The sequence below is a fragment of the Apis mellifera genome, linkage group LG6 (genome assembly GCF_003254395.2).
Source record: "Apis mellifera strain DH4 linkage group LG6, Amel_HAv3.1, whole genome shotgun sequence".
Lineage (NCBI taxonomy): Eukaryota > Metazoa > Arthropoda > Insecta > Hymenoptera > Apidae > Apis > Apis mellifera.
Genome location: NC_037643.1, coordinates 8,141,620 through 8,161,980, shown reverse-complemented (window position 1 = coordinate 8,161,980; position 20,361 = coordinate 8,141,620). Strand labels below are relative to the sequence as shown.

At 45.2% G+C, this 20,361-nt stretch overlaps 1 protein-coding gene across 3 annotated transcripts in view; it reads left to right on the top strand.

The window, feature by feature from the left end:
* LOC408890 (protein groucho) overlaps positions 1-20,361 on the top strand; it is a 121,384-nt gene that overhangs the window by 95,416 nt on the left and 5,607 nt on the right. For 2 of the 3 annotated variants that reach the window (XM_392421.7, XM_006565411.3), the window contains 2 exons: positions 19,494-19,616; positions 19,697-19,979. In XM_392421.7, the coding sequence (XP_392421.3) occupies positions 19,494-19,616; positions 19,697-19,979 (406 nt within the window). The remainder of the gene's footprint in view (positions 1-19,493; positions 19,617-19,696; positions 19,980-20,361) is intronic. The other variant, XM_006565410.3, reaches the window with a different exon arrangement.

Below are 20,361 nucleotides of genomic sequence, written 5' to 3'. Positions count from 1 at the left end.
GGAAGAAACTGGCCGAACACAGAAGGGAGATGAGGTGAACAAATGGGGTGAAAGAGATAGACAAGAGGGGGTTTAGAGGGGGAGAGAAGAGGTGAATAAAAGGTGGAAAGAAGAAAGAGAAGGTTGCGGATCAGCCTGTGGAAGAGGAGAAGGAGGAGGAGGAGGAGGAAACCTGAAATGGACGTAAAAGCCCTGAACACAGGGCTGTAAAAAGCTCGTCGTCAAATGCATCCCCGTTCTTCTCTCCGCCGTTATCCACTCTCCCCTCTCTTTCTTTCTTCTCTCTGCCCTTTTTACCCCCTTTCACTCCTCCACGCACGCCCTTTACCCCACCTTTGATAGCATAAAGCGACTAGTGGGCGCGGCGCGCGTTTATTAAAAGCGCTCCGGGCTGGCAAAAAAGAGAGAGAAAGAGAGAAGAAGACCGCTTAGGGAGCCAGCGTGTTCTCTCTTCCTCCTTCTCCTCTTCCTCCTCCCACCCGCGTTCCACTTCCGATCTCTCGAGGATCGTTTCGCGGTCGATCGCAAAAAAAGTCCCCCGATGATGAAATGATCTTTGAAAAAGAAGTAGTAATCGTATCTTTTTTTTCCGGCTGAAAATCGGAACGCGAAACGTCATCAAAATTTTATTCGAAAAGGATTGAAAAGAATTCCTATTCCGCAGACGTAGTAAGGTAAATCGCTTTTTAAAAATTTTAAAACGCTTGGTCAAAACCTACCAACACCTTCGGTTTAAAAATATCGTATAAATTAAATCTCACACAATAAAAATATCCTCCTGATCAACACCGCGAAATCACAATTTCGAAAGAATTTCATCGCCGAAAAATTATTTATCGCGACGCATTAATCGTTGGAAAGGGCGGGAAGTAGGAGGGGGCGCTTAACGCGATTGCACAAGGATATCGCGCTCGTTCAACGCGCGGGAATCGGTCAATAACGATCGTTAATTAATACATGAAAGCGTTTTATAAAACACCCCTCCCTCCCTCCTACCCTCCCTCTCTCTCCCTCTCTCTCTCCTCTCTCCTCCTCTCTCCTCCCTCCCCGTGGCAAATGACTCAAATGCACGTTGGATAGGCGGGGGCCAATCCGCGTTATATTATTCGGTGACCGAGTGATTTCCAGCGTAATTATCTTTTCGGCGTGGCTCTTTTCCGCGGCCGTCATTACGGGAGGGAGGGAGGGAGGGAGGAGGGGGAGGCCGTGTTTTAACAGCGTACACACCCAGCATAACTTGCGCAATTTGCCGGCCGATGCCTGTGGCCCATGGCCCGCGGCCGGCCCGATAATTAGCGTCCGTTTAATATGCACAATTATTACGGATTGATAATTGGGGCTGCGCATCCATTACACCGGCATTGAGATAGATGGTAATAGGTTTCCATCGGTATTAACTCTCTCTCCCTCCTCGTGTATTTCTCCTCACTCTCTTTCTCTCTCTCTCTTTCTCTCTCTCTTTCCGTTTCTCGCTCTTACTCTTTCTCTCCCTGTTGTTTGGAGGGAAGGGAGAGGGAGGGGGTCTCTGAGGGGTCGCGCGTAATCTCGCCACGCTTTCATAATGTGTACGAACTCTACGGGGGCTCTAGCGATGGGACTAATTCGTTTATATCGTTCCGGAAATTTTCAATCAAGCGCCCGATCTTCGGCCAGAGATACTCGGATATTCTCGATTATATGTAATTGCGAAATTTTTGTTTCTTTCGTTTTTTTCGTAATATTCTTTGGATATTAAATGCGTGATGGCGAATTTGAATTTTTATTAAATTTTAAAAATCTTAGATATAGATACTTTCCATCATTTGGAATACGATGATAGTTTCTTTCTAAAAGAATTTTTACTTTTCACGCTTCGAATCATTGTTCCGCAATAATTCATTTGTTCAAATAACGCGAGCGGATCGTTCCCATCGCTACCTCAGTTTCATCTCTCTCTCTCTTTCTCTCTCTTTCCATCCCTTTCATCGTCGCCGTTCACACGTCTCTACCCCTCTCATCGCCCCTCTCCGATTTCTCTCTCTCTTTCTCCCTTCCGCTAATCCTCTTTCGCTACCTGTCCCCCATCCCTCCCCTTCGCCATTTCCTTTTCACGCTCCCCCTTCCATCGAACTTGTATTTATCTCCGTTGCACACCCCGCCCGCGCCCCTCCCAGCCTCGCAGGATCCCGTACAACCACCAGCCCGAGGGCTATGAAATTGAAATATGAATGCTAATGGGGTGGTTGGCTCGTGTCGCGTCGTATAATGTTACTGATTGCCAGTACGCCGGTCCTTTTACCCTTCCCTCCCTCTCTCTCTCTTTCTCTCTTTCTACTCCTCTCTCTCTTTCTCTCTCTCTCTCTCTCTCCACCCCCAACTCATCCCTATCGCTTTGGATGCCGGGGAACGGAATACGTGACGCGTGCACCTCCGTGTCTTTCCTGCTCGCTCGCGTGTCGCGTAATTGGAACTCCAAATAATGCGTAGTTTTCGACCCGGTTCATCCCGTGGCGAGGAGGGGAAGGAGGGAGAGGATCAAAATGCGCGCGTTTAAACGCGGGGGGAGAGGGAGAGGAGGGAGCGAGATGGATATATCGCGGTTGTTTGGCTTTCCACGTTTCCACGTGAGAGAAGACTGGCGAGAGAATCGGAGCGGGGAGTGAGGGAGAGTGAGGGAGGGGGGAAGAGGAGAGACGTATAGAAATTTATATTTGTTTGTTTATCCACGGTGAATTCCCTCTACCGTACCGGTGCGCGAGCAAACGTTTGCTCTCGAGCCTCGTAGACGACGAGACGGGAGCCGGGATTACGAGCAGCGCGAGGCGCAATTTAAAATTAACCCCTGGGAACCGGGAGCAACGGGAGCCAACCAAGATGCTCTCCGCGGGATCGGTGTGCAAACACCGGGAGAACGCGACGCGGAAGAGCGCTTTAAAAAAAAAAAAAAGTCTCGATCCCCACCCCCTCTCCTTCCACGGCTTCGGGGGAGGGTTGGGGGCGTGTCGTTTTTGTTACTCGCTCGGGATGAAATTGAAAGGAAGAGAAAAAGTTCGCGCGATATCGATATTGTTTGTTTCGGGTTTCCTTTCTCGGATTGGTGTGGATTTTTAATTTAGATTAATATTATTTAACGATCAATTCGATTTTTCATTTCGAAAGGAAGGTTTAATTGTTTAAACTCTTAAGGAACTCGTTTAATTGAATAATGCAAAAATATAATAATTAATGAGGATAGTGAGGAAAATTGTTTCACAACAATTTTTAACTTGGCTGAGTAGAAAGTGACGATATATTATATTGAAAAAAGTAAAAGAAAGGACGATAAATTAAGAGATAAATAATGTTTCGATTCATTTGTCCAAATTTCGGAGAATAAAAAAAATTAAATTGCAGAATCAATTGTTCGCGCTCCTCTTTGCATATCTGAAATTCTTCGAATCGACATCCCGCCAAGGCGTACACTCACGCACGCGGCCCTTGTCGTTGAAAGGATAAGAAAAACAGTCTTTGTTTTCCATCGATCCACTTTGTCACGTCGGCTCGGATTTATATACCTGCTCGCTCGCGTGTCATACGATAAAACTGCCATTCCGCTCGCCAACCAGTTACCTGGCTGCGCCCTCGTGCCCCTCCAATTCCGTCTTTCCGAACCCTCTTTTTGTCGCCACCCCTACACTTACCCTCTGCGATCCGATCCGACCGAATCTAGCGAGAGGAGATGCAACATCGTCGTTCTTCCACGTCGTTCTTCGTCTACGTCGTCTGGTGGAATCATCGCGGGAAGAAATAAGGAAAAGCTGGAAAGCGGAATACCGGGGGAGAGAGAGGAGAAAAATAAGAGGGTTGAGAAGAAAAGAAAAGCTCGTATCTCGAATCGAGAAACTGACGACGAGAGAATGCGAGTCGTTATTATTCGGTAAGCTCTGTCTTCCCGTTTTCCCGGAAGAAGCTTTTCTTCTTCCACGCCCTCTGACACGCTACTCTTTCCCCTCTCTCTCTCTTTCTCTCTCCTTCTTCCCTCTCGCAATCCCGGAAAAATATTTCTCCTCGCGAACCTTTTCGAGAGTGTACGCGATCCCGAGAAGCATGAGGGGGATGGGTGAAGAAGAAGAAGGGAAAGAGATATCGGCGGAGAGAAGATCTCGAGTGAAGAGAGCGGGAAGAGCACGAAACGTCTGTTTCTTTTTCTCGTGTCTGAGCCGGCCGCCTCTCTCGGCCAAGCTCTCGGTCGAGGTGTCGGCTCATAACCAATTCATGGAACACCGAGAGGCGACTGTTCTCGCGCGCGCGAGAGAGAGAAAGAGAGAGAGGATGGAAGGAGGATGATGAAAGGAAAGTGTAGAGAGGGTGAGAAAAACGACTGAGGAACGACCGAGGAATATTTATTTATCGTTTCTTTTTTCCCTTCCTCTCCCCAAACGAGAGAAGGACTCCGAGAGAACCGACGTTCGAAAGAAGAGGGGGAGGGGAGAAGAAGAAGCTCCCTCGAGCTGCACAAGCACGAACTTAATTGAATTTCACGATACTTACGACCGATCCTGGTAGCTCGCGGCAAATTGTCGCGAAAGCGAGTGGGTCCTCGATGCCAATGAGAAAAGTGCTCGAGAGAAACGGCGCCGCATTAATTCGTTCGCGTATAGCGAGCTGACAGCGAGACGGCGAATATTCTTCGTGGAGGAAGAGGAAAGTCGCGCGAGTTTTTTTTTTTTTTCCCTCCTCGCCGATCGAAATTCTCCTCCGCTCGCGAATTCTTTCCCTTTATCGTCGCGTTTCGTCGAACGACGCCCGGATAATTCTCGGATAATTCAATCGTTTCTCGATCTTCTTCGGGAAACAGAAGAGAATATTTTCAACGTTAATTGGCGGAACAAGGGTGGAAGTCGAGTATCGATTTTTCGTTTCGAAAAGCTTCTATTCTATCGGTAGATCGAAAGCTTAACGAGCTTTTCCTCCTCTTATTCTTCGACTTGGAATATTTCCAATTTTTCGCGGGTATTCGAAAAATTATATTTAGGAAATGGGGGGCAGGGAGGAGTAGTCGGTCTATCGATTTTCCCCCCTTCGTACATCGATCCTCTGTGAATATTTTCTTTGACGCGATCGTTCTTTCTGCCAGTTTGTTCGCGCCACGACTTCACTCACCCTCGCTGTTGACCCTCGCCCTCTCCGCTCCTCCTCTTTCTCCCGCTGATTTTCCATTTTTTTTTCTTTTTTTCTTTTTTTTTTTTTTTTTTTTAATCCCATCACAGAGTCGAGCGCACACCAACGAGGCTGTCGACCGGAGGTCGGTAAATTAAATCTCGAATAAAGTGCAAATAAACGAGAGCGGGGATGAAAGAGCGGGGGGGATGGTTACCTAGCCAGTAGTGTCTCGCTATCTGGTGGTCGAAAGTGCGGTGCAAAAAAAGCGGCGGAACGAGGGTGAGGAAAAAGGAAAAAACGACCGCACGTGAGGGTTATGGGGGAGGGGAAGAAGGGATGTGACGGATAAAAGAGCGAACTGACGAGCGAGAGTGTAATTTATTTTAATTAGAGTGGCTGCATTATGTAAGCGGGTGAAGTGCCGATGAAAGGGTTTGAAAGGGTCGAGAGATCCTGACATTGAGTTTCGACATTGCCTCCAACTATCGCGCACCCTATTTTCTTTCTTGTCTCCCTCTCTCCCTCCCTTTCTCTCGTTCTTTGGTGATCTTTGCATCTCCTCTTCCGTTTAGGATCCATTTCTAATTGAAATAATAATCAATTAGTGAACAGGAGTATAGATATTTTTCAAGGGGAGGAAGGATGCGGCGAACCCAGTCTTGAGAATGAGAAAAGTTTTCTCTCCCTCTCTGTTTCCTTCCTCTTTCCTCCTCCATCTTTTTTCTCGTCTCGAAAGGAATTTCGCAGAAAATTTTTTTCCGCTAAAAGTTTAAACGATCGTCTCGGTCGACAATCGAGTCTCGGGGCAGGCAGGGAGGGAGGGATGGATCGTGCATAACACTCGAGGTGAAGAATTTATCCAGCAAACACGGTGCAAGTGTAAAGAGAAACACGTGTTTGATGTTTACCGATGCGAAAGAACAGAGAAGTGGTTCTTCTCTGGTACGACGGTACCTACTCACGGAGGCTGAGATGACTCGGCGCTCATCCCCGAGAACAGAAACATCGAAGGGGGGGTGGTTGTTCTTCCTCTCGGCGGACAGGGTAGTTCCCTGCCGATCCCAGCAGCTGCCTTACCGACACCTCTGATCTCGTTAGGGACGCATTAATTAATTTACAAGATGGCGGCCGTGGCAACACGATGACGACGACGACGAGTATAAGAGAGGCAGCCAGCCAGCCAGCCAGCCAGCCAGCCAGCCACTGTGTAAAGTCGAGATAGGAGGGTTAGAGGTAGCAGCACAGCACGTTTTAATTACTAATTGAAACGTTCCCCGTACCAACGGTCTCCCCCTCCGTAACCACCCCTCCCCCTCCCTTGCTTCCTGCCGCGTTTCAATCCCATAAACTCTGCTTCCTTTCTGCCACCGTCTACGTCGTCGTTGCCCTGTCTACCATCTACCACCCTCTCTTATTCTCTCTCTCTTCTGATTCTACTCTTCTGTCTTAATATCCGTCTCCGTCGGGGGTACTTAGTATTTTTAAATACTTTGCAACACACCTTCCTTCCCTTGTTCTTTTTTTTTTTCCTTTAACGTTTCCCTTATATATATATATATTGTCCCTCGTGGAGGAGCACGGTTCTGGATCCAACCCTCGTTCTCGCGACCAAAGCGTCACGCTGGAAATTTACTGGAGAAGCTGCCGCGAATTAATTAATTAAAAACATCGCGCTACTTTAACGACATTCATTCGCCTCGCTCGTTTCACTTCTCCCTCGATTCATTCTTCCTCTTTCTTCGTTAAATTCCCTATTCACGTTGATCACGCTGTCATCGTCTACGTTCCGCGCGAACATTTGTTATGGAAATCACTGTAACACCACCACCACCACCATCTACGCGAGAAGACCGCGCCTCGTAGCCACTAATAGCCACTTTTCTCGTTAACCGAAGAAATGGAAGTAACTGCGGTTTTTACGAGATATACTCTTAGGAGGAAGGAGGGGCGTTGTTATCTTCGTATAAATTATCTCCTAAAGAGTTCACGATTTGGCTATATACAGTATCTTGGAATTCGTAACGAACAGCTGAGTTTAATTTACGGATATTACATTGATTCTTGTGTGAAAAATTGAAATAAAATTTTGTGAGAAATATATTGGAAGAGAGAAGATATAAATTTTTGTAAACGATTCTTATATTATTTTGTTTCTTTTCGATGATGATAGTTTCTTTGATCTTGCTTATATTTTTCAATATAAGAAGCTTGAAACTTGTAACAATAATAATTCACGTCGAGTATTAATTGAAAGCTGTTAAATAAAATTAACTCTCACACTGAAAATGATTTATAACAGTCTTAACTCGGGGAACGCGTTTAAATTTCTATCCCTATAAATTATATTCAATTTTCATTCGCTTTTTTGCAGGTAGTAATGAACTCGTATAATTAATATACATATAATTCAATAGTAAAAAAAAAAGAAAAAAAAAAAGAAAAACTAAAAGTATACCGATGTTTAAAAATGTAACGCAGAACCTTTCTATTTTTTTCTTTTTTTAATTAATTAAATTTTAAATCCTGAATTAAATGCATAAATTCACACGATTAAAAATCTCGCGGAGCGAAACGAGACCACTTTTTTAAAATCAATTTTGTAACAAAATAACAAAAAAAGATCCAAGTTTATTTTAATCCCAGTTTAATTGAAATCACTTTCCCCCTACCGGTTATACTATTATTAACCTCATAGGTTAACGAATCCTCCTTTGTTTCTCAAACAAGGCTGATCTCATTTACAAATTACCAATCTCGTAAGTTAGAAAATATTTATAGAAACATAACTATAACTCGCCAGCACTTAAATCTCCTACTTCGTCCAAACACAAAACCTGTGTGTGTGTGTGTGTGTATATACGAGCGCGTTAATATCCGTGCACGGGAAAGTGAGCCGGAAACAATAGCGGTAATAATAGAATTCAAATTGATTCAGCGTGGCGAGAAGGGTGTATCTTTGAGCGGCGCGAAAGTAGAAGGGCCGGCGGCTTGTCTGCAAGCGTTCGGAGGCGCGGTCGAGGGGTAATTTCAACAGTGCCCTGCGACAGCAAATCGCTTCGTTTCGCTCTTTTACGATCGATTCGTTCGGCCAACCTTTCGTTCCGCTCCGTGCGCGCCGATATTTACGCGCGAACACCATTCATCGTCCACCGCGCATGCGCGACCGCGCGTTAATTTAATTCCAAAGCAAGAAACTTCTCTCTCTCTTTCTCTTTCTTCTCTCCACTTTCTCTCCCCTTCCTCCCCCCGCACAGCGCCATCTCGCGGCGCAAAAGACTGGAAACCGCGTGTGTGCATATAATACGCCGCGGGCGGCGTGGATAATCCGAACGATTCGTCTCGCGTCTCGAAACGATCGCGTTTCGAGGCCTCGCGTCGAACAACTGGAACGCGATTCGCAATCCCGGCGGGACACCGTGTCGAAGACGATTTTCTCGAATTCCCGCCGTTGAATAAACTCCCTCGAACCGGAGCTTTCCAAGTGATCCGCGACGCGGTGATCATGCGGGCGTAGAAATTGCCCCACCTCGGCAAATGGAGAAACTTTATATTGTACTTTGGCGTGTTAAGGGGATGGGGATGTTTCGAAGGAAAGCGGCAGGTTATCGATCCGGATGGGGGGGGGGTCGGTTTCCGTTCCGTTTTTCAATCGCTTCCTCGACGAGAGTAGGTAAATTTCTTCTCTCCCCTTCGAGTCTTCGTTTCAAAAGGTTTTGTTTATCGTATGGAAACGAGAATTTGAGTGTTTGAAATATGTTGTGTAAACAGGTGGCTAGGCTGTTATGTTTTCGAATTTTTTTTCGTTCTTTCGAAGAATATCCATATCGTTACGACAAATGTTATTTCCATGTATTATTATGCAGATATTATTCATATACGTCGATATATCGAAAGCCATAAATCTTATCATATTTTAAAAAAAACATTCGTTCGTAATCGCCACTCTACTCGTCACCAATAAATATCCCGTTCGGTGTAAACAATTTTCATTCTCAAGCATCGAATTCTCCCCAAAAAAAACTTCTTACTTTATCAATGTTATCCCCCGTTTCAACGTTATCGATCGAGTCGAGAATGAGGGGGAAGGAGGGAGGACTTCCCCCGAATTCCACGGCTCGAGAAGTTGGAGAACATCGGTTTGGAGAAAATTAATTTTTCCCATTGGCGAGGAGTTAAGGGATAGGCAGAAGGGGCCTCTCGAGCCGGATGGTAGGCTATCAAGCCTCGAGGGTGGCGCACACGCACGCACTTACACGCGCTCCACCACTGTGCCAGCCACTCTTTTACGACTCCGCGGCACGTTTAACGGCCGACTAAGCTTTTTAATAATTCGCCGACCGGTAATTAGTTCGTAATTTAATGAGGCGGCCGTAAAACCCCGCCCAGGGCCACCCGAGCTCTCCGACCGCCCCGTAATTACATCTCCGTATATATTTCACAATATAATCGTCCCCGCGAGCCGGACGTCGAGAGGAGGCCGTGTTTTCTATATCTTCCCCGGTGGTGCAACCGGAAGTGATAAAACGAAGATCTCCGTTCCGGCCGAGTTGTCGAAAGTGCAGGAAGCAGGAAACGAGATTAAATTAAGTATTCATCTATCTTTTAAAAAAACCTTCGAGTTAATTATTAATATTTTCTATTCCTTTTTCTTTTCATCTTTCATTTAATCAAATTCCTGAGCATTATAAAAATAATGCTTAATTGTGGAGGGAAACTAATAAGCCTGATTATTAACAATTTAATCGCTACTGTATATTCTTACGTTTCCACGTTTTAAGAAATGTCTAATACAGAATCGCATATTTTGTTAATTGTTTCCATCGAACTCGATTCCATCATCCCCACCATCGTCCTCTTTCACGTGGTGTCTAATATTAATCCGCTGGAAGAAGAGGGCAGACTATTATACACCTAATTCGATCGAGTCGAGCCGTGGAGTGCACAACTTCAAGGTTGTTGTAGACCCGGTGTTCATAGCACGGGCCGCGTCGCCTCGATTATCAATACGCTCACCGTATTACACGACGTACTACCCTCCTCCTCCTCCTCCTCCGTTGCTCTCCGATATTCATCCACCACGCGCTGTATCGCTGTACATCGGGTTGAGAACTAGCCGTGTAGGAACGAAAATAGGGTATTTTCGCCGGGACGATAATTCAGGTATTATCGATAGCCGGCCACGGCTACACACCGGCAACACGTGTAAGATCGAAAGTAGACAGGATCATAGGTCTGGCTCCGCTCGGTTAACAAGATTCCTACACGCAATCTCGCCGTTGGCAGAGGCCGTTTCGGTAAAGGGGTTAACCGTACGTGTCCCGCAAGGGTACGCCGTTTAACAGCTCGCGATACCAACGTTCTCTCTCTCTCTCTATCCTATCTCCCTTCTCATACAACCGCCATAAATCAATGGTTCGATCGGCAACCAGTCGATCCTCTTCTTTCTCTTCCCCTTCCTTTTTTTCTATTATCCTTCTTTCGCCTGATGTTCCTGCTGATGCCACGCCACCAGGACGTCCATTAACTCGCTTTTTTTGCAATGTGTAATGACCTGAAAGAGCGGCCACGATTTACAGGGTTGCATTTGAGGCGGGCAAGTGCTCGCGCGAGCATTGTTGCGTACGATCTTTTTCTTCTTTCTACGTTTTTTTCTTTCTATGTAGTGTACATTCTTTCCTCTCACGTTCTTCTTGTACCAAAGAAGACAGAAGTAAGGGAGGAACGCGTGAAGAAAAGGGGCGAGATAATAGGGAAGAAATAAAGCGACGATCATAATCCACCACGGCCTTTTCAATTATTATACTCTCTTTCCTCCTTCTGCTCGTTCGTTCCCTCTTCTGCACCCCTCTATCTCAGCCATAGATATTCGTTTGACGGAGCGATAAAAATGTTTCCCCCATCTTTCTCGTGGCATAACGGCGAAGCCACTTTACGGCAATCCATCCTTCTTGTTCGCTCCTTATTCCTCTCTTTCCAGTCATCGCCACCGATTTTTTTTTTTTCTTTTTTTTGATCAACGAGCACAACGAGCATCCGCTCTCCGACATGGCTTTTCCTCGTGAAGGAATAAGCGGCGTCTCGTGAAGTGGCCACTCAGCGTCGCGCCGTCGAAAATCGGCGAAAAATCTGGCGTTTCATCCCCTTCCTCGAGTTCGATGTCTCGCAGAGATGGAGGAGGGGGCTATTCTTCGCGATACACATCGCGACCGTCTGACAATCTCGTTTTCTCTCGGCTCGAGTTTCGGGTGACGTGGAGTAAATACGAGGATCTCAGCGATATGTGGAATTGCGATTTATTGGAATCTGTACACGGAATCCAATACGATTTTGATGCGATTTTCGTTAAAGACGAGTGTTGGGCAAGGGATTATTACTTGTGTTCGATTTTTTTTTTTTTTTTGGAATTCTTGGATTTCTTTTTCTCAGTCGAGTATGAAATTTTTCAATCCTGAAAATTCGATTTTCTTCAATATTAACACGTATTATTTCTACACCGAGTAAAGATAAATAAATTAAATAAGTAATTTTCTTGAGAAATTCAAAATTAATTTTTCCTTAATCGAAATTTTTACAATCGAAACTTCGTTATTACGACGAGACAAATTCAATCTCCGAAAAATACACCAACTTCTCCGTTAACCCTTCCCTTGATTACGAGAGTTCGCCCATCCATCTATCGTCGGTTAAGCTCAATTTCCGTTGCCGTTCCATAGAATTTCTCTCCCATAGTTCCTGTCTAATGGAAAAAAAGGAAGGCAATCGTCGCGGTTTCTGTATTCAATAAAGCACCCTCTCCCCCTCGTGTATATCCATGCACGTGCACGATCGAAAACGAAACGAGAGAAAGAGAAAGAGAGAGAGAGAAAGAAAGGAAGAAAAAGGAGGGAGGAAAATTGGAAAAACGGTGGGATGGTCGGTGGCCGCGAACGAAGAAAACGAGCGGAAACGAAAAACCAGGGACGAACGAACCGATTCCATGCATATTGCGTTTTCTCGATACCGATACCGATACCACCACCTCCTCCTCCTCCCCCTTCTCCCCCGCCGGGGAGGTAAAACCGTCGGTGTCGTGGTCAGAAGTAATTGGCCGCAACGGTAACGTGAATGGGAAACGGAGGCAGCCGCGCTTCCAACTCGCTTTCGAACGATAACGATAACAATAATATCGATCACCCGGGGGACGGTTTTGCGGACAAGGGCAAGAGGAGGGAGGTGTGCAACGGGGGAGAGAAAAGAGGGAGAAGGGGTTGGTGAACGGGCAGAGGCGGAGGGAGAGAGGGAGAGAGAGGGAGGCAGGCGTGTGTCGGGGCGGCACTCGGGGCGCGTTGTTGCATAAAATTGTAAAGCCCGGACCCGCCGACGGTGGCGGCGCCGCGCCGAGATAGCTGCAAACAGAGGCAAGTTAATTTAAAAATGCAAATTCCGCCGCGGGGTTTCCCGGCTCGGCCGATGAGGGACGGTTAGAGCGAGAAAAAGGGGGTGAGAGAGGGAGAGGGAGAGAATGGAGAGCGAAAGGAAGGTACATACTGTTACTGCTGCATGCGGTCGGGAGAGAAGGGAGAACTCGCGTTATTTACGTTGTATCTATAAATCATCCTGTCGTGAATTTTTGTACGATTCGCGACACCGTATTCCCCCCACGTGTAACCGACATGGAGGAGGAGATGTAAGATAAAGATTCTGCTAAACGATGGAGGGAATTTGGATGGTGGGCTTTGATCTCAAAAGATCGTTATTTTGTCGTCAAGTAGATGTGGAATAATTTATCGATTAATAACGAACGGATAAGTTTTATTTTATTCGCAGGTGTGAGATGATTTTGAACAGCAATGGGATGATATGCGTGTATCCTTTAATCGTGTTTAGAAATTGTTAATCTCGAAAGAAGAATTTGGGAATATAAATTGGGAACCGATAACGTGTCCGCCACTCCTATATTTCAATAAACAGAATGTTGGAAAGAAGGGAATAGTTTCGTACGATTAATTTCACGCTGCAAGCGAACCGTAGTTCAAGCATACCGCTGGTCAAACAACGGCTGTCCGACTAATAAATGTTCGCAACTACTTCGGTGCACCGCGCAATTTTGAATCCTCTTAAATGTGGACTTTTACCTCGATCGGCTTTCGAAAGCTTACAAAAACGCTTTGCAACTAATTTCAGCCTCGAATTTCGTATCACGAGTAATAATAAATTTAATCCAATAAAAAAAAAAGTATCTTTTACACATTTCATTCATAACTTCTAGAAAAAAAAAAAAAAAATTCTAAGTAAAAAAAATCTTATAACGTTCTCTTTTATTTCCTCTATTTTTTTGCAATTTCAAGCTCAAAACAATATGATCTTGAATGAAAAATTTTACGTAGTAAGAAAGAATGAAAGAAAAAAGAAAAAAAAGTCGAGTACATTTTTCCTTCCCGCAAGCGAAAGCGAAAGAGTTTAACCACCAAATCTTGAATAATAAATTTAACGTGATAAAAGAAATCTAACGTTTCATCTCTTATACTTTATTCGATCCCCGGGGAAAAAGGAAGGGGGGGAGGGAGTGGAAAGAAAAGATCGTAATTTCCTTCCCGTGTAAAAGCGAAAGAGTGTAACCGCTCGCGTAATAATTCGCCGGGCCGCCATATTTCTAACGGCGCAATCACAGCCTCGAAATGGAATTTCTCAAACCGTCGTCGACCCGCGATTCTTTCGCTTCAACAAAGTGGAAAACGATCGCGCGGCTCGCTTCTCATTTTCCCTCCTATCAGCTGCACGATTCTCACGGTCGTTGGGAACGTTCCCCCCCTGGAAAAAAGGAAAGAAAAGGCGAGAACGAAGGGGTGAACGCGGAGAGAAGAAAAAGGAGGAGGAAGAAACGAGGATTCGTGGCGAAACGAGAGAGAGAAAGAGGGAGAGAGGGAGGAGGGATGATGAGAAGCGGCAGCGCAAGCGGAAATAAAAGTGCGCGTTCACTAATTGCCGCGATGATGGATGCACGAGGTGACCCAGTGACACGTAGTTGATTCCAGAAATCGGTTCCTGGTATCCCCGGCGGGGCCATTAAAAATTCCATGCATCCTCGAGTGAGGTCGTCGCCCAATGTAATCACGGAAACTGGCGAAATTACGCCTGCGCGTCAACTTCCCGATGAATCTTCCTTTTCCACCTGTATTTTGATAAGTAAATTAATGAACGTTAGCCGGGGAAAAAACGTTAGCTCCGTGGTGAATGGATTTTTCGAACGATCGAAGTTATAAATCCGATGGCTTCTTTTTCTTTTTTAGAATTTATTTCTGATCCATTTCTTTTTTTCCTTGTTATAAACTATTTTCGATCAGCAACAAAGATACACGATTCACAATTTAATTGATGATTTGTTTTTAATATCTATCTTCGTAATCTATTATAATATATAATTTTTAAGAATCTGAAATCTCTTCCAAATTTAATTCGTGTCCAATAAACATCTCTTTGATTCCTCCTTTGAAAAGCAATTTAATAAAAAATCGCACGCGTCGACGACATTTCGAATCATCTTTTTTTTCTTCTTTTTTTTCTTTCTCTTTTTCGTTGAACGTTTCGGGCCGGGTTGAGAACCTCTGAGTGCAATCTTGTACCAACTGGGGTTTGCGGGGTCTTGGGAGACGCGACTCCGGTTCGTAACCTCCTCTCTCGGGGTCTTGGCTACGACGAGGGTGGAGTGAGGAATAGGGAAACAGGCGGCGTGGGTTGGTTGAGGTGGAATACCGGTAGGGTGAGTAGTAAGGAGACTACTTGGCGAGTTGAGGGAGGGAGAAAGGAGAGGAGGAAGGAAGTGCAGGAGGCCGAGGGAGGATGAGGCGGTAGTCGGTGGCTTGGGATATATCCGTAAGGTCGGGGTCTGGGTGGTGTGGGTGACGGTAGTTGGGCTGAGAGACGAGGCGCCGTGGTGAAGGAGTCGCTCACTCACTTACCACCCTCATGGCTCCGACCACCAACCCCAATACCGCGCACACACCACCACGACACACTCCTCCCCTCTCTCTCCGTTCTCCTCTTCCTTCTCCATCTCCCTCCTCCACTTTCACCAACTGCCACCACATCGTCTCTTTCTCTCCTCCTCTCTCTTTCTCTCAGGTTACACCACCTTCTCTCGATGCCTGGCTGGCTCGCTGGCTGCTTCTGCCGCTTGCCAAGTTGCCTGCCGGCGGACCAAGTCGTCCCTAACACTACAAAGTCTATATATCCACGGTGTACCCAACCTCCTCCTATTCCTCCCTCCCCCTCCCCGTCTTTCTCACTCTCCTTTTCAACCCACCCGTTTGAGAGGTACGCGGACCCCCATATTGATCGTGGCGCGAACCCTCTTTGCCGGAAAGGCTGGTGCCGGCGGTACGATCCCGACGGGGCTAGGTGTAAGTAAACTTACGTGAACGAACATTGGTCCGCTCGTGTACACTCCTTTCAATACGCGTACCACACCGCACCGCTCCCTTTTAGCTTGCGCCCGATATCGAGTAGGCACAAGTGAGAAACGAGGGGATGGGGAGAAGAGGAGGAGGAGGAGGAAGAAGAAGAAGAAGCTCTCTCCTCTTCCTCCTCCTCCTTCTCGCGAGAGGAGGAGCGTCGAGTGCTTTCGGTATTTCAACGGCGAGAAGGGAAACGATGCGTTCGCGCCACGACGGGGGTAGATAAGGGTGTTGAATACACGGGCGGCGAATCGAACGTATTGTTCCCGGCGGGGAAAAACCTGGGAACGTGTCTGATAAAGGAAAACACGCGTGATAAAATATAAATAACCGAAGGTGTTTGGGACAATCGACGATCGAAACCGACCCGCTGAAAGATAAAACTGAATTTGGCTTTCCCAAGGACGGAGAGGGAATGGAGGGGAGGTGGCAGAAATCGAGATATATATAAAAATTCTACGACACGTCGAAACTTTGGTAACGACGATTCGTATATCGATGGGCTTCCCTTTATCCCCGAGCTAACCATCTTCGTTCCTACGTAAATCCGAGATCTCTTCGAGATTTCTCGCATTTTTATGATAATGCCTCGCCTTTCTCTCTCTCTCTCTCTCTATGTATCTTCTTTTTCGTGTTTTGCTGTTATTTCTTCCGTTTTTCTTTCTTGGAGGAATCGTTCTTGGAAATATCGAAGTCCTCTCTCCTCCCTCCGTCCCGTATGTTTTCTTTCACGAGTCGATTTATTCGGAAAAAGGAAGAGTATATATATATATATATATATACACATATATATAATACATGGTCTCGACGAGGGAACTTTCCTTTCCAGGAACACGACAGTTGTAACCAGAACCGATTCTCGTGGCTGCTGGCCGGATAAATAGTGACTGGCCATTACCAGGTAACGAGGAGACGGCACACCGGTATTCTCGTTTTGCCCCCGCGAGAGTGGAAACGGATCCCTCCTCTCGTTCTAGAAAAGTCGAGCGAGATATCCACATAATACTGCTCCTCGGGGGATTCCTTCTGTTTGAGAAGTCGTTCCACGATGACCGTGTTTTCTTGCATCTTTCCGAGGAATTCTCCTTCCCTCCTCCAGCTTTTTTTATCGCGTCAACCGACGACTGGCTTGTAGTCTTGGCCGCGTCGAAACGAAATTTTTCGATCTCCAAACTGTCTTTCTTTTATTATTATTTGAAACTTCGCCTGTCAAAATTTTTATCTTTCTCTTGTCGTACATGTAACAAATCTGTAATTTCGAGTAATAAAATATTCGTTTAGTTCTTTAATCAACTTACAAACTATTATTATTTCTTCTAATTATATCACATATTCTTAATAAACAATATAATCTTTAACAAGTCATCTTTCAATTAATAATAAAACAAAATGAAAGGGATATAATTACAACAGATGACAAATTACAAAATTTAGAAAGTTCAAAGTGGGGAATAATTCGCATCAGAATAATAATAATAATCCTTCGAACCTAATTTCACCCTCCCTCCATACGAGGATATCATCTCCTACCCGTATAATTACCCGCAAATTCCTCGAGAAGAGGACACAACGCTGGTGTCCCCTAAATCACGTGGCGTAATAGTAGTAGTAGTAGTAGTAGTAGTCGTCTCACTACTATTTCATTTCCTTTCGGCCTCGACGCACGGTCCTCGAGACGCGAAAGGGGGATGATACGGGGGTAATGGACCGAGGTGGCAGTGGATGAGAGGCGAAGGGTAATTGAGAAGAGGAGATTTACTTTCAGGGTCGAGAGAGGGTAGTTTACGGGTTGGGGGACAGGGAAGTTATCGGGGACAGGGAAAAGGCTCACGGCCGCTTCACGTGGGTGGAGGGTGAAGGGGAGGGAAGAGATACGTCGACCGTGTCGACGACAAAACTGTCGCTCGTAAAACTTCCTGCCGATAATATCTTCCACGCCTTTCGGGACCTTTTTCGGTTATCTGTCTATTGGTCGTATTGAGAACTCCGTTCTCGAGTGACGTTTTGGGGCGGCGTTGACGTGGAGAGGAAAGGGAGGAGGATAGCGATATATGTGTGGGGCCGATAGTTGCGATAGGAGAATGAAATTTATTTAAATCGTCCACACTTTGCTCGACCGCGAAAATGGGGGTTGAAAAAGAGGGAAGGGTGAAATTATTTCGACGATTGTTTTGATAATTGTAATATTGTTTGAACGTAATGAGGGTAGATATTGTAAAGAGGAGGATTCTGTTTAACAGATGTTACGTTATTAATAGAACTATGACTATTGTTTCTCGTCATCGTTATTGTTGAATAATAATTAATAAATTTCTCGTTAATTCAATGTTATTACAACGATTCGCTGTATCGTTTTCTATCGCGTAGTAAATACGCACAATTTCAATCATTCATTAAGGTTCTGGATTTCTATTTTTAACATTGTCCACCCTCGAATCCACGTCAAAACGTTGGTTGATTAAAATTTAATTGATACTCAATTAATCAATTAACTCCGAATTATTCCCCGTGAAAAAGAAAACAAATATCCGTCGGAAGATTTATTGGCCATCGAGATGGTTATATCGATCCTCTCATTTATAAATTTATTATCAATCGGAAATTTTCTCAACGTTCCTTTTTCCTTTTTCCTTTTTTTTTTCTCGTCGGGCGAAAGACTTATCCCATCTCTCCAAGCGAATAAAGAAAAGAAATCTTTATCGTCTAAATTTTTATTATCTCTCGACCGAGTCCACGATTTCTCGCCATTATTATTTGCTCTTCCTTCGCTTTTCCACGCGGTAAAAAAAAAAAAAAGAAAGAAACGGAAGATAGGATTGGTCGGAGAGGGCACGGTAATTCAATTGCTCCTCCTCCTCTTCCTCCTCCGGTGGTACATCGACGGGCAAATATTTTATTTAATCGTGAGACACTGTTTAAACGGTTCGACGTTTCGTGATTCGTTTTTCGACGAAACGAAGAATCTCTCTCGCCCGTATTGGAAAGCTTGGACGGAATTGATGAGATCGCATTAACCGAGAGCGGATTGTATACAATCCTGGAACGACTTTTCCCATATAGATAGATCTCGTCGTCGCTCGTTTTACGGCTTTTTCCTCCCCATCTTTTCCTTCCCTCCTCGAACGAGCATCCACCTTGGCTTGGATAGTCCAACGTATTACGACTCTCGTGTCTTTCGTGCCGCGTCGTATGTATAACTGATAACCGATTGACGACACGGGAAAAGAAAAAATTGTTTTGGCACGAAACGAGACGACAGATGGGAAATATTTACCTTCGCTACTATTCGGTTACGCGGATGGATCTTCTTCTCCCCGTTATTTATTTATTACAGACATTACTCGAATGGAAATGCGAATAAGCGGCGTTTCGTGATACGGCGAGCGTACGAACGAGTATCTCGTCTAACGCCGATTTAAAACTTTAATCCAATCCTTAGAAAATTGTTGCCAGGTTATTGAGGTTATAAAATTGATGGCCACGGTCATGAGAGAGGATCATCATTTAGATCATTGGCATTGGTTCGGTCAATGTTATTCGAAGATTACACGAGGCCATCGAGATCGTGACATTAACAGTTAAGGTCGCTTAAGTGATGGGGTCATCGAGATCACGTTGAATGCCACTTGAGGTCATTTAAAGATCTCAAGGGGGAAGGGGAGAGGGGAAGGGGCGGCGATGGTTTAACTCGTGTCTTCGATTCGTGATCGCGAGTACAAGAGTTCGTTTTAAATTATTACAAACTTTTTTCAAGTTTAAAAGATTAGGAAATAAAAGGAGAAAAATCGAACGCTTCGAGATAACGAAATATTTTTTTGATCTTTTCGATCAAAAGGAACATGGATACTTTCGAGAATAGAATTAAGAAAGAACTTAAATATATAATATTTCTCGTTTCTTTCGTTCCTTCAACCATCATTCCTTTCTTTCTCGTTACAGAGAAGTTCGATATCACCCGCGGAACGCGAAAAGTATAGCAGGCCGCGATCAACCGACCCCCAACACCACGATCACCTCCCACTCAAGAAGATGAAGAAGGAGCAGGACAAGGATATAGGCCATGTAGGTATCCCAGGATGGTTCTCCATGCCCCGCCGCCGATGGTATACCTTTAATAAAGCCGTGCACGTTTTCCCCGATAGCAAAGCGATGGTGAAAAGAGCGACCAGGATTTGGTGGTTGACGACGCGAGCGAGGGGCCGACGAGCCCCACGGCGAATGGCACAGCGTCGCCAAGGGAGAACGGGCTCGACAAACTCGGCCCGTCCTCGGTGCCTTTGAGCAGCCAGGTGAAGAAAGAAGTCCCGCCACCGTCGCCGAGAAGCGGCACGAGCAGCAACGCGAGCACACCCTCGGCTAAGAAGATGGAAGAAAGAGAAAAACCGACTACGCCTATCTCGAAACCCGTCACGCCCACGTCAGCTGGTATGCCCTCTCTTTTCCTTTATTTATCCTCGAGTTTGCAATATATATTCGAAGAGAGAGAATCTATATTTCTTGAAAATAGAAAAAAATATTCAGTCGAATCGGTATAAATATCCTTGAAACATTGTTCCACTCGTTCATCATAACTAATTTTTAAATGAAACTTTAATAGGAGTAACGGCGCGAGAATTTATTCCCATATTGTTAATGAGAAACAGAAATCTTAGGCGTTCAAATATTAGCACAAGTCAAATATTAGACGGCAATTAGCGATATTACTCACTCGCTTACTTACTTCGCTTGTATTAAAAAATTCAGAAGGTAAACGTGTTCTGGTGGGATGGATTCCGTTCTCCTTTGAAGAACGTAGAGCGCCTCGTAT